The 12,530-nt window shown below is 46.5% G+C and overlaps 1 protein-coding gene across 6 annotated transcripts; it reads right to left on the bottom strand.

Annotated features, from left to right (window-relative positions):
- Positions 1-3,858: 3,858 nt before the first annotated feature.
- PIGO (phosphatidylinositol glycan anchor biosynthesis class O) lies at positions 3,859-11,352 on the bottom strand. 6 transcript variants are annotated; one of them, XM_036888285.2, is made up of 12 exons: positions 11,279-11,352; positions 10,819-10,979; positions 10,011-10,551; positions 9,263-9,406; positions 8,962-9,085; positions 8,490-8,649; positions 8,103-8,282; positions 6,323-7,850; positions 5,488-5,694; positions 5,069-5,283; positions 4,386-4,456; positions 3,859-4,232 (listed from the first exon to the last, which is right to left on the bottom strand). In XM_036888285.2, the coding sequence occupies exons 3-12, from the start codon at positions 10,519-10,521 to the stop codon at positions 4,103-4,105; spliced, it is 3,270 nt and encodes a 1,089-aa protein (XP_036744180.2). In that variant the 5' UTR covers positions 10,522-10,551; positions 10,819-10,979; positions 11,279-11,352; the 3' UTR covers positions 3,859-4,102. The 6 variants fall into 6 exon arrangements, with proteins under 6 accessions (XP_036744180.2, XP_036744182.2, XP_036744183.2 ...); XM_036888287.2 differs by lacking the exon at positions 10,819-10,979 and having other exon boundaries at positions 11,279-11,347; XM_036888288.2 differs by lacking the exon at positions 11,279-11,352 and having other exon boundaries at positions 10,011-10,522; positions 10,819-11,263.
- Between the last annotated feature and the right edge of the window lie 1,178 nt (positions 11,353-12,530).

Here is a 12,530-nt window from a genome sequence, read left to right on the forward strand (position 1 = left end):
CAATATGTGATTCTCAAAGCCCAATAATAAAAACTTTTAAAAACCATTTTAAGATAGGCAGAAAAAAATGAATAGACATTTTACCAAAAAAGATACACAGATGGCTAAAAAGCACATAAAAAGATAAACACCATTAGCCATTAGGGGAATACAAATTAAAACCATGAGATACCACTAGGTACATACACATATAGCATGGCTACAATAAAAAATGCCAAAGTTGATGATGATGTGGAGAGACTGAAACCCTCATATATTGCTGGTGATTCTCAAAGCCTAATAATAAAAACTTTTTAAAACCATTTTAAGACAGGCAGAAAAAAATGAATAGACATTTTACCAAAAAAGATACACAGATGGCTAAAAAGCACATAAAAAGATAAACACCATTAGCCATTAGGGAAATACAAATTAAAACCATAAGATACCACTAGGTACATACATAAATAGAATGGCTACAATAAAAAAATGCCAAAGTTGATGATGTGGAGAGACTGAACCCCCATATATTGTTGGTGGGAATAAAATGGTATAATTACCTTGGAAAAGTTGGGCAGTTTCTTAAAAAGTAAATCATAAGCTTATCTAGGACTCATCAATTCCACTCTAAGGAATCCATGCAGGAAAAATGAAAACATATGTCTACCCCAAGACTTGAATGTAAATGCTCACAGCAACTACAAAAATATTCATAATAACTAAAAAACTAGAAACAATCAAAATGTCCATCAGTTGATCATAGCCACACAATGGAGTATGACTCAGCAATAAAAATGGGCAAAATGTGATACATACGTCAACATGAATGAATCTCAAAAACATTATTTTAAGTCACAGAAGCCAGACCAAAAAGCCACAAGTTGCATGATTGCATTTGTATGAAATGTCCAGAGAAGACAAACTTACAAAGACAGAAAATAGATCAGTGGCTTGAGTGGGACTGGGGATTGATTATAAATCAAGTGTAGGCAATGTGTGGGAGTGATGAAAATTTTATAAAACTCGTTGTGGCACTTGACAACAGTTTTTTATATGTAACACAAAAAGCACAACAAAAAAAATAGGATGAATTGAACTTCATAAAAATTTTTTAAATTTGAAAATAAAAACATGAAAAAAATTAATTCCTGCCTGAACAGTTCCAGAGTGAAGGAAATTAAAAAGACATAACAAGTATAATACGTGATCCTAAGCTGAATCCATATTAATGAGTAAAAAAACTGCTATGAACATTTTATTGTCAGCTGATGAAATTGGAATACTGATGGTAAATTTAAGTATCATACTATGTAAATTTAACTTAAGTTGGTAAATGTACTAGGGAGTTTATAAGAGAATATCCTTACTCAAGGAGGTACAGAAGGGTAAAGGGCCATGTGGTCAACATGTAACTGACTCTCAAAAGGTTTGGAAAAATGATTTTGAGGTGGAGATGTGTGTGGTGTGGTGAGGAATCACTTAAGAACATGAACAAAGGTTAAGGCAAGTGGGGCAAAATATTGACAGTATGTTAATAAAATGCCTACAGATATTAAGTTTTTTTAAATTTTGTACTTCAGATGATGCTATCAACAAAATGAAGACAACCCACAGAATGGATATTTGCAAATCATATATCTGAAAAGTGACTTGTATCTAGAATATATAAACAATGCATATAACTCAATAATAAAAAGACAACCCAATTAAAAACAGATAAGGATCTGAATGGACAGTTTTCCAGTAAGCACAAGAAAAGATGCTCAACATCATTTGTCTTCAAGGACATCAAACCAGTACCACAATGAGATATCACTTCATACCCACTAGGATGGTTAAATTCAAAGATAGGTAGTACGTACTGGCATAGATGTATAGTAATTGGTATCCTCATACACTGCTGATGGGAATATAAAACGGTGCAGCAGCTTTGGAAAAAGGACTGGCAGTTCCTCAATAAGCTAAACATAGATTTACCACATGACCTAGTAATGCCACAATATAGCACTAGGTATAAACCCAATAAAAATTAAAATATGTCCAAACAAAACTTGTATATGTATGTTCACAGCAGCATTATTCACAATAACCACAAGGTGCGAATTACCCAAATGTCCACCAGTGGATGAACGGATAAACAAAATGTGATATATCCACGCAATGGAATATTATATGGCCATAAAGAGACAAAGTACTGATACATGCTGCAACATGGATGAACTTTGAAAACATCAGTCTGAGTGAAAGAAGCCAGACAGAAAAGGCCACATATTATATGGTTCCATTTATATATTACATCTGGATGAGGCAAATACAGTCAGAAAGTAGATTAGTGGTTGTCCACAGGTAGGGATTAGGGTGGAGAGGGCTGGAGGGTTATAGGAAGAGTATTTTCTTTTGGGGTTGATTAAAATATTCCAAGACTGTGATGATGGTTGTACAACTCTGAATACACTAAAAGTCACTGAAGTGTACACTTTAAATGGGTCAATTTTATAGTAAATTGTACCTTGATAAATAAAGCTCTGTAAAAAAGAAATAAGTTAGTGTGGAATGGACTCTTTGATGTCAGATAAAAAGCAGAGGTAAGAAATTTTAATAGTGTAATGTATCTTTCTCTGAAAGGATCTTGTAGATAGACCAGGAGAAAAGGACATAGTGATTGGCAGAGCTGCAGATTACCTTAGGCTCCAGGGAAGGGGACTCCCTGCAAAAACAAACAAACAAACAAAAGAACAAAGGCAAGTAGGGGAATCTGACTAGGACAGGGTAAGGGACTGGGGTCTGAAACCCTTCCCATGGATGCTAGGGATAAAACAGAGGGGGTCTTAATTTTTTCTCACAGAGGCACTGTCTGCTTCCTAGATGCTTGGAAGTTGTGTCCACCAGACTGAAGGAGGGGAAATGATTTCTTCCTAATTCATCTTACAGTCTAGCTGGGGCCTAACTTCTATTCTTGCATTATTAAACCTATTCCTGCCAGGGCTGCCAATATCCCATCCTCTAGTTGCTTGAAACAGTACACACTTTTCATCATCTTTCTATTTGATTTCTGTAGCACTAGAGACTTGGCCACTAATAATCAGAACTTTTCCTTTAGCTACCACAGTAGTGGATGCCTTTACTTCACAATCACAGCTACTCAGCTTTTCTTATTTATGCAAATTAACAGTAGGTGGTGTCCCAGTTTAATATGTATTCTCTTCAATCTCCTCCTATCCTGAGCACTCTCACATCTCAGGCCCCAGTCCTCACCCTACTCCTCAAAGTCTTTCCCCGCATCCTTTGATTGACATTTCCCCAAGGATTTCATGCCGGCACTTCATCATGACGCAGGAATAATGAGGTGTATGGAAGGTACAGGAGACATGCATGAAGAGTAGTAGATTCAGTTTTGGCTTCAAGTCAGGAATAATCAATGGGATAAGGTGGAATGCTGTGTAAGATAGGCAAGTAGGTCTGATAAAAAGCAACATACGTTTGGGAAACAAGGAAGGCCTAGTGAAAGGCAAAGGGTGTTTGGAGAGAAAGGACACAGTAGAGGGGACACAGCACTATTTGGGGCTTGAGATAGTGGAAGTCTGTGTACTCCATGATGCCTGGGCTTGTCTTTTCAGCCATCTCTTCTATCAGCCAAAGCATAAGAATTTAAGAAAGTATGTTGCATGGCAAAGAAAATGGAAGGTAGGATAAGAGAAGTGATTTGGAAAGAGGTGGGGAAGTGAATTCAGATGACTCAATCATTTCCCACATGTTCTCAGGTGCAGCTAGGTCGGCATAAGATGGCTGATCCCATCTGTGCCTGGTGGGAGGGGAGACTGATCATCTCCTGAATCCCTATAGGACAGTGGGGGCTCCCCCGCATTTCAGACACACATATTTACATTATTATTTTATTCCACTTTGGAGACCACCCAATGCATCCAAAGCAGGAGTTAGGATCAGGCTCCACTATAATTATGGATTATAAAATAATGAAGTCCCAGATGCCAGTAGCTCCTGGCTGCATGGTGGTAAGAAATGTGGCTAAGCCTCTCTTGCAGATGATACAGCACCCATACGGGCCAGAATGGACTGTCCTCCAGCTCTCCCCACAGCCAGGAGCCAGCACCTGCAGCCTGGGCTACCTCTGCTGGGCCAGAACTAGCCGCCTGAACCAGGAGCTCACAGCACCATCCACTCGCATCACCAAAGCTATGCCCAGAAAAAGTCCCACGCTGCTCACAATGAAGCCTACTGCCTCAAAAATGAACCTGCAAAGAGAAGCAGAGAATCTCAGGGGACACTGAGAGTAGGTCTAGAACCTTTTGCCTCATGAGGCAAACCTTGTCCACCCTGGATGTTCATTTCTTTGCTCCAAGCTTCACCGTTCCCAATATCAACAGTTCTCAAGCAAATCCACTCACTTGGGGGCAAACACCTTCCAGACCATGAGATGCCGGCGGAGGATGCAGGCTGCCAAGGCACATGCCAAAATCTAAGGGAGAAGAGGAGGGGTCAAGTTACTTGGGAAAGGGAGAAGGAAGTGGGTCAAAGAGAGAGTCATTGTAGACCTCGGTGAAGAATGGGAGGAGTAGGAAAGTAGTGTGTGTCAGTGGAAAAATCTCTGGGCTAGGAGTCAGGAGACCTAACTGTTTTCCAAGCCCCACTATAACTCACTGTGATCTTGGGCAAGCACCACCCATCTGTGTTGCTTACACTCAGGCTGGCTCTGCCTCCCAGAGTGGAGGGAAATGCCAGAGTCACACCCTCTGCCACTGAAGGCAAGGAGGACCGATGACCACAGCTGGGACAAACTCCTGGCCATCATCTCAGCTTTTCCAGTCCACCCACTAATGAAGTAACCCCCAAACACAACCAGCAAGATCCAGATCTAGCTTGTAGGGAGGAAATAATCTAAGACTAGGATTAAGGAGTCCCATGTCAGGTCTCAGTACAGCCATTTGAGGCCACTGGCTTTGGGCAACCACTTTGCTTATTTGTATCTCAGTCAAGGCTCTCTCCCAGGGCTTTGGCAAAGTATGAAACAAAGATTATGTGATGTACAGATGAGAAAAGGTTACTAACTCCATGATTCCCCTGCACACACCTGAATACCAAGGACAAAGAGGTACTTGAGGCTCAGTTGCAGAAGCGCTGCATTGAAGTGGTGCGGTGCATCCCGGAGCCGCATCTCCATTAGTGGCTCCTCCTCCTCCTCATGCATGACTCTGGCCTCAGCTTCATTCCCTGGGGGGTGCTGCCTTTTCCGGGGCCCTTGACTGTCACATAGGAAAGGCCAGAGCAGGAGCAATGGACAACCTACTGCCTCAGAGGAAGGTGGGGCTAGAATCAATGGAGGATCCAGGGATCAGGCCACCCTGGCCCCTAACTATTCTAGTTGTTGGCACAGGCCAATGGGTGGCAAAGATCCAACAAAATCACATCTCCCCACTCAAACCCACGTATTTTCTCTCCTTCCATAAAGCCAGAGTAAACAGTGGAAGCAAAGGAGGAGTGAGGAGGTACCTGCAAAGAGGAGATGGGAGGCAAAGGTGTTGGCTCCCACCAGCAAAGCAGGCAGCCAGGTGGAGGAGCCATGACCCTCTGGGAAACCCACGAAAGCTGCGTGCCAATGGATAGCTGGAAAGACAGGCTGATGGCCTGTGGAGTAGAAGGTCTGTGTGGCCATGAGGGCCCAAGCAGAGACTGCCTGCCATGGCACAGTAAAAGGACCTAGAGGAAGAAATATACCTTTTTAGTCACATCCCACTCCTGAAATCATAGCCTACTGCCGCAGATCACATATGCCTACTACTTTAGTGCTGAATTTCATACATGTACACACTACCCATGCCCATCACACCAACCTCCTTATGGTCCATATTCTGTTATTCTAATTCTCTCTGTGGCATAAAGCCCCATTACTCCGAACCCCAATGAAAGAGACTGAATGACCAATCTCTTTCTCATATACACACAGCTCTCTATCATATTATATGCTCATAATTCACCACTCCCATCACTGGAAAAATCAGGGAATGTGCTCATGAAGATGCAGCATTTCCTAAGAAATGAGTTTTGGAGTACCTCTTGTCTCCCTCTTCCTGAGCTTTGCTGGCCCCCAGAGCCTGATACATAAAGGCAACCCAACTCCAAGTCCAAGTGCATGCACACAGGGAGGGACCAATTAGCTTGGCTAGCAGATAAGAGATAGAACTTCAGGAAGACCCTCCCAACTGTGTAAGGGCTGAGGCCCTGTGTCAGGTGAAGAACCTGTGGAGAACTCCTCCCTGGAAATAAGAGGGGTTGAACTCACATCCCTACTGCCCTTGGATGAATCGGGGCTGAGGTATGTATTTACCAGGGGTCGTGATGGGTATCCCAGCAGCAAGCAGATGCAGGAGAAGGAAGCTCTGCAGAAAGAGAAGCAGGAACACAAGGCTAATGCGCTCTGCATGCAACAGCAGAAGTGGGAAGGCCAAGAGAGTGAGCGCTGTGACCATAGCAGCTGAGTAGACGCTCCCCAGCTGATAAGCAGCCACCGTCAGGGGGCCCTGTGATTTGGTCCTCTCTAGTCGGTCCCGGAACTCCTCCTGCATGTGTCGGTAGATTTGAGGAACTACATAATCCAAGTCAGCCTGAGAAGTTGGGGGGCCTGAGAAGGGAGTAAGGACAGTCCTAGTCCTTGGAGCACCCACTGCAGCCTTTACCAGCACAGTCACAGGCCTCCAGAGCAGCAGCACAAGCCCGGAAGCAGCCAGCCCTGCCACAGCCCGAGGTAGCACAACTGATGCCCCCGCAACCAGGGCCCGGAGACGTGGGGGTGCTTCATCTGCCCCTGAAGCTAATGCCCAGTAGGAAGCAGTACCCAGTACCATCAGGGGCAGCCCCCAGCGTATGAAGAGGACAGGGGGCTCCGGGCTCTTGAGATTACTATAGTGGTGAAGCCACAGGCGCACAGCAGCTAACAGGGCTATCAGAGCCCCCACGCAAGCTCCATACCACAAATTCTTGGTTTGACCACCCACCATGGATGCCAAAGGACTCAGCCAGGGAGAGGAGCAGCAAGCAGGTGTCTCTTCAGGGCAGCGATGAAAGAGGCCGGCTAGCCTTATACATAAAAGCAACCCAACTCCAAGCCCCAGGGCATGAACACCATTGTGCCGTGGGGAGTCTGGTGGGGCTGAGAAGCCAAGGTGGGGTATTGTGAGTAGCTTAGGTGACAGCAGCTTGCCCTCCCAGTGAAGCTGGGCAACCAGGAGCAAGATAAGTGAACCCAAAAGGAATGGGGTGGCCCTGGCCTCAGCTACAACAAAGCTATCAGAAAAGAAAGCAGCAAAGCGAATGAGCAGGAGAAACAGGACAGGCCCAGGCATGGGAAGGAGGGCTGCCAGTGGCCTGTTAGACTCCCAGCCAGCCCAGCCTTTCCACAGAAGAGGCAGGAGGGTGCCCACTGCAGCCACAGCCCCTAGAACCACTGGATCCAGCTTCAGTCCAGTAGCTGTCAGGAATCCAGCACATGCTACAGCCCCAGCCAGACCCCAGGCCATGGGTATTAAGAAAAGAGGGCAGAAGTTGAAGCCTGGGGATGTTGCCCACTGGGATGCCAGCAGGCACAGAAAGCAGGCAGCAGCCAAGAGAGCAGTGCCGCCTGCCATGCGGACCAGGGAGAAACGAGCCCAAGATTCAATGCACATGGCTCGAACTCCCCGCAGGAACTGCTGCAGCTCAGTAATCACAGTCTGTAGTGCTGCCTCAGCCCCCTGGGGGCTCTGCAGAAGACGCTGGTAGTCAGCAGAGGCCTTGGAAAATAGGTTCTGCAGTCGATGAAGCTCCTTAACTTGGAGGTCCTGAGCAGCAGCTGAGTAGGTGTGAAGAAATCGGGACACCTGGCAGAAAAGGTCAGAGGCCAAGGGAACAGGTCAGAGATATAAACTGGGACAGAGCAAGAATAGGTACCAAAGCAGGTATCTGGGAATCAGGGACCCAAACTCTGTCCAGGACAGGGAGAAGGGAGGGATAATGGGAGGATATTTCTATGGTAAGTGGGATTAAGACTGAACTAAGGACAGTGGAGTGGGTCATTATGCTTCTCCCATGCCCACCCTAGCTGTTACGTGGAAGCCCAGCCCATTACTTACCTGCTGAGCATTTAAATGGAGAGCTGAGGCCTGGGCAACAGCAGAAGAGTAAGGTTGCGAGCCTTCGACCTCTGAGAACAGCTCAGCCATCACCTCCCCAATGTTCCCAAATGGAATGGGCAGGCCCAGCAGCAGGGCCAGTGTAGGCACAAGGCTGACTTGAGGAACTACCTCTGGCTCCTAGAGAACAAGGACAGGGTCAATAGGTTCACCAGAGTTAAGGTCAGTGTTTGGGATGGAAGACATTGGGGCCTACATAGGACATGAGAGTGGGGGATGCCTCAATCATGAACTTATGGGCCGAAAATGGAGGCATCCACAAGGATGCTGTAATCCTGACGTGGGCTGAATCCCAGGAGACCAAACAAAGCACACCTCAGGCCTCACCTCTGGTGGGGTGCTGGGGAAGAGGGCTGTTGGACTGTACAGAAAAAGCACAGCTGAGATCTCCAGTTCACTGTCCCCTCCATGGTCCCCACTCATGGTCATCCCATGGTCCCCAATCACCACCAGCAGTGTGTCATTCTCCAGACGCTCCACAAGTTGTCTGGGGGCCAAGAAATGTGTCAGAAAGTAAGGATGGATAAACATTTTTCTCAGGAACCCATTCCACCCAGCTGTAACTTCCATTAGTAGAGCCTATATGTCTGGCAAAGAGACACCTCTTTAGTTATGACCCTATTGCCTCAGTTACACGAGTTACTCAAGACAGACAAGGCCCTATCTTCAGAAAAAATCCTATACAAGACAGAATTCAACTAGGAAACAGGCCCCAAGATAAGGACTTTTTCTCTTGGGATCATATATCCTGAGATTTTCAGACACAAACCCACTCCCCCAGCCCATGACCCACACTCACTGGATCACCTGGTCCATTTGGCTAAGTTTCTTGGCCATTTCAGGGTGGTAAGGGCCATGCTTGTGGCCACAGTGATCCACACCCAGGAAGTGAGCAATCAGCACATCCCATTCACCACTGTCCACTGTGAAGGGAAGAACACTGAGCACAGGGGACTAAGGCCCACGTCTCAATCCCAGCCAGGCTCTGTCACTCCTCTGTCCAGGGACAGACCATTGCACCCATGGGAGACTTGGAATTTGTGACCTGAAGCAGCCTCCCCAGCTCCCAGTCTTAGGCCTGCCTCTGGCGCCATGCTCACTGGTCGGGTAAAGGTGTTCCAGGATGCCATTGTCCACTGTGTGTAGGTCTCTGACATTGAAGGATGGGAAGAAGAAAGCTTGGGAGAAAGCTCCAGGGAAAAGATCTTTCCACGTGTCATCTCCCATGAAGACCACACGCCTTCCTGTAGGGACATGAGAGCAGGTCACAGCCTGAGCAGGTATCAAGGCAGGGGAAAAGAAATAAGGAAGCCCTGTGAAGACCCATCAAAAATCCCAACCATTCATTCTAAGGCACAGCAGTTCCATCCAGCAACTCTTTATTGTTCATGGCCTAAAACTTTCTGCCAGGAAGCTCTCCCTGATAACCATACTCCTCCCAGACCTACACTCCTTGTTCCTACAAAAGGCTCGGTATTCTCAGTCCCTGGCTAACTCTGCTGCTGTTTTTACTGTGTATGTCTTACTTTTTCCAAATCAGTTAGTGGACAGTGCCTGGACCGTCTGCTCTCTCCTCCACACTTGTGAAGTTACCAGACCCACATCTTTTCCTGTCTCTCCACACCCCTTAGAGCTCCCAAAAAGTAAAACACCCCATGCATATTAGAAACTGCAGAAGAACAAAGCCTGGACCTGCACTCCCTGCATGCATGGCCGTGGACTCTTTCTCTTCTTACCCTTCTACAGCATAGTCAAGCATCCAGCTGGGCACCCAAAGTTCTGGTTCTCTGATTTCTAAAGAATAAATTTGCCAAGGTATTCTTGGTCTCTAAAGAGGCCCAGACTAACCTGTACTGGTGAACTGCTTAATGAGATTGTCTTCCACTATAGCATAGCTGGCAAAGTTACTGCCAGCATCAACAAAGGTAGGCAGCGAGCCAGTGGTGAGGGCCTTAAGGCGCTGCATGGTGGTGGTGGGCGGATCAGCCTTGGATTGGTAGAGCCTGGCATGGTGGGGCTGAATCTCCAAGATCCTCTGTAAGGTGCCCAGTTTTCCCAGGAAGGGCAGTAAGACAGGAGGCTCCCCAGAAGTATGTGAGTGCTGGGGCTGGGCGAAGTCAAATCGCAGAGCATCTATCAGCACTAATACAACCCGGGAGAACCGAGATGCCATCCAGCAGGCCCCAGGCTCCCGTCGACTCCCCCATGGCAGGGATCCTGGGCCTGGGGGCTCTTGGCAGCTGCTATGGTTGGTGAGCTCCAAACGGGTGAGCAGGAAGCCACTGGTGAAGAGGGCAATGCCCGCGTAGAAGAGGAAGCAGACCCAGGCCAGGGAGAGCAGCACTGAGATCTTCTGCATCCTGGTGGTGGCGAGGGAGGGAATTCATCACTGTGGGGCAAAAAAATAGTGGATATTCTGGTCCCTCAATATAAAGCCCAGCTAGAATCACTTTCTCTTAGAAGCCCTCCTGAATATAAACAGTCCCAGAGCCAACCCAATGCAATATTCCTCTCCACCAGTGTTCCTGAAGGTGAGGTGCACAGACTATGGGCATCAACCCGGAGCGGCTGTTTAAAATGTTCATTTCCAGACCCCACCCCAGATCTACTCAATCAATAACTTAGCGGGTGGAGCGTTAAGAATTTGCACACGTACTCGAGGAGAGCCTAGTGATGAACAACAGTCCACGAGCGACACTTATTCCAAGTGGTAGACTGTTCTCTGAGTTTCTCCTCTTCTCTCCTTGTCAATCAACACCCCTTAGGTGGCCAGGACTCGTAGCCGCAGAGAAACCCGGGTCAGGCAGACGGCGCCGCCTGGCGGGCACCGAGGGGATGAAGGGGAGAAATCACATTCCGTTTCCGGACGGCCAGGTTTGCCTGAAGAGGTGCGACCTCCCCAGCGCAGCAAGGCAAAGACGTGGGGTCTAGAGCCGGTTGGCCTCGCCGGAACCCAGACGTCCAAGCTCTACCTTCTCCGGTGGCTACCAAGCCTCCGCCTGGGCATTCTGACCCCGGTACTGGGCACGCTAAACTACGAACTGGGGAGCTAACCCCTTACTGAAGGGAGAGGGCAGTGAGGAACGTCCAAGCGGCTCTCGGAGAGCCTAGCTTACCTTGAACGGCTCCCGGAAGCGCGGCGGCGTCTCCTGCGACCTGGCACCACAGATGTGCACGCGGCAGACAGAGCAGCCTGCGGGGGCTCGATCGCCATCTGCTGGCGCCTTCGGGGAAGTTCGGCAAGGAGCGCGGGGCTGGCCAGGGATGGAGCGTTTGGTGAAAGATTATAGTAATTTAGGAGAATTGGGGACAAGGGACTAAGCTAGAATTCAGGGAACCACTGTCCCATTCTTGATTAAGACTAGGAGCTAAGCTTCTGGAATCATACTTAATTTGAATCTGACCTCTGCCACTCACTGACATTATTCGGCATTAACTCACACGTAAAACAGGGATAAATGATATTTATTTTCTCCATTTTGCTTAGCCGACTCCAACTGATAGATTTTTTTTATTCCTCTTCTCTAAGTCTTTCATTGGCTCTTACAACTCAATAATAAAATTTAAACAATTCAATTTAAAAATGGGCAAAGAATCCGAATAGACATTTCTAAGATATATAAATGACCAACAAACATGAAAAGATGCTCAGCATCATTAGTCAGCAGGGAAATGCTGGCAGTGCCACTTCAAACCCACTAGGATGGCTGTAATAGAAAAGACAAGTATTGGTGTGGATGTGGAGAAATTTGAGCCCTCATACGCTACTGTTGGGATTGTAAAATGGTGCACCATCTTTGGAAAACAGTCTGGTACTTCTCTAAAAGGTTAAACATATAGTTACCACATGATTCAGCAATTCCAATCCTCGATGTATACCCAAGACCAAAACATGTCCACATAAGGACTTGCACATAAAGGTTCATAGTAGCATTACCTGTAAGAGCCAAAAGGTGGAAACAATGGAAATGACCTTACTGATGAATGGATAAACAAAACATGGTATAATCTATAGAATATCTATAGAATATAATTCTGCCATAAAAAGGAATGAAATACTGCTACATGCTACTGTAATGGATGAGCCTTAAAAACATCATGCTGACTGAAAGAAGCCAATCACAAAATAGCATGTTATATTTTTCCATTTATGTGAATACATAAATCTACAGAGACAGTAAATTAGTGGTTGCCTAGGGCTGGGGGAATGGGAGTAACTGCTAATGGTGGGATAAGTATGCAGAGTGGTGATAAAAATGTTCTAAAATTGTTGCATAATTTAAAATGGTTGCATAACTGTGAATATACTGCAAATTACAGAATTTACACTTTAAATGGTGAATTGTATGGGAACTATTTTCAGTAAAG

This window comes from Manis pentadactyla, chromosome 3 (genome assembly GCF_030020395.1).
Source record: "Manis pentadactyla isolate mManPen7 chromosome 3, mManPen7.hap1, whole genome shotgun sequence".
In the NCBI taxonomy this organism is placed as follows: domain Eukaryota; kingdom Metazoa; phylum Chordata; class Mammalia; order Pholidota; family Manidae; genus Manis; species Manis pentadactyla.

Coding starts and splice junctions, on each gene's coding strand:
- PIGO (XM_036888285.2), bottom strand. CDS start 10,521: ATGCAGAAGATCTCAGTGCTGCTCTCCCTGGCCTGGGTCTGCTTCCTC. Junction 8,650..8,961: donor CAAATGGACCAGGTGATCCA/GTGAGTGTGGGT, acceptor CTTGGCCCCCAG/ACAACTTGTGGAGCGTCTGG. Junction 4,457..5,068: donor TCTTTGTCCTTGGTATTCAG/GTGTGTGCAGGG, acceptor CTTCTCCCTTAG/ATTTTGGCATGTGCCTTGGC.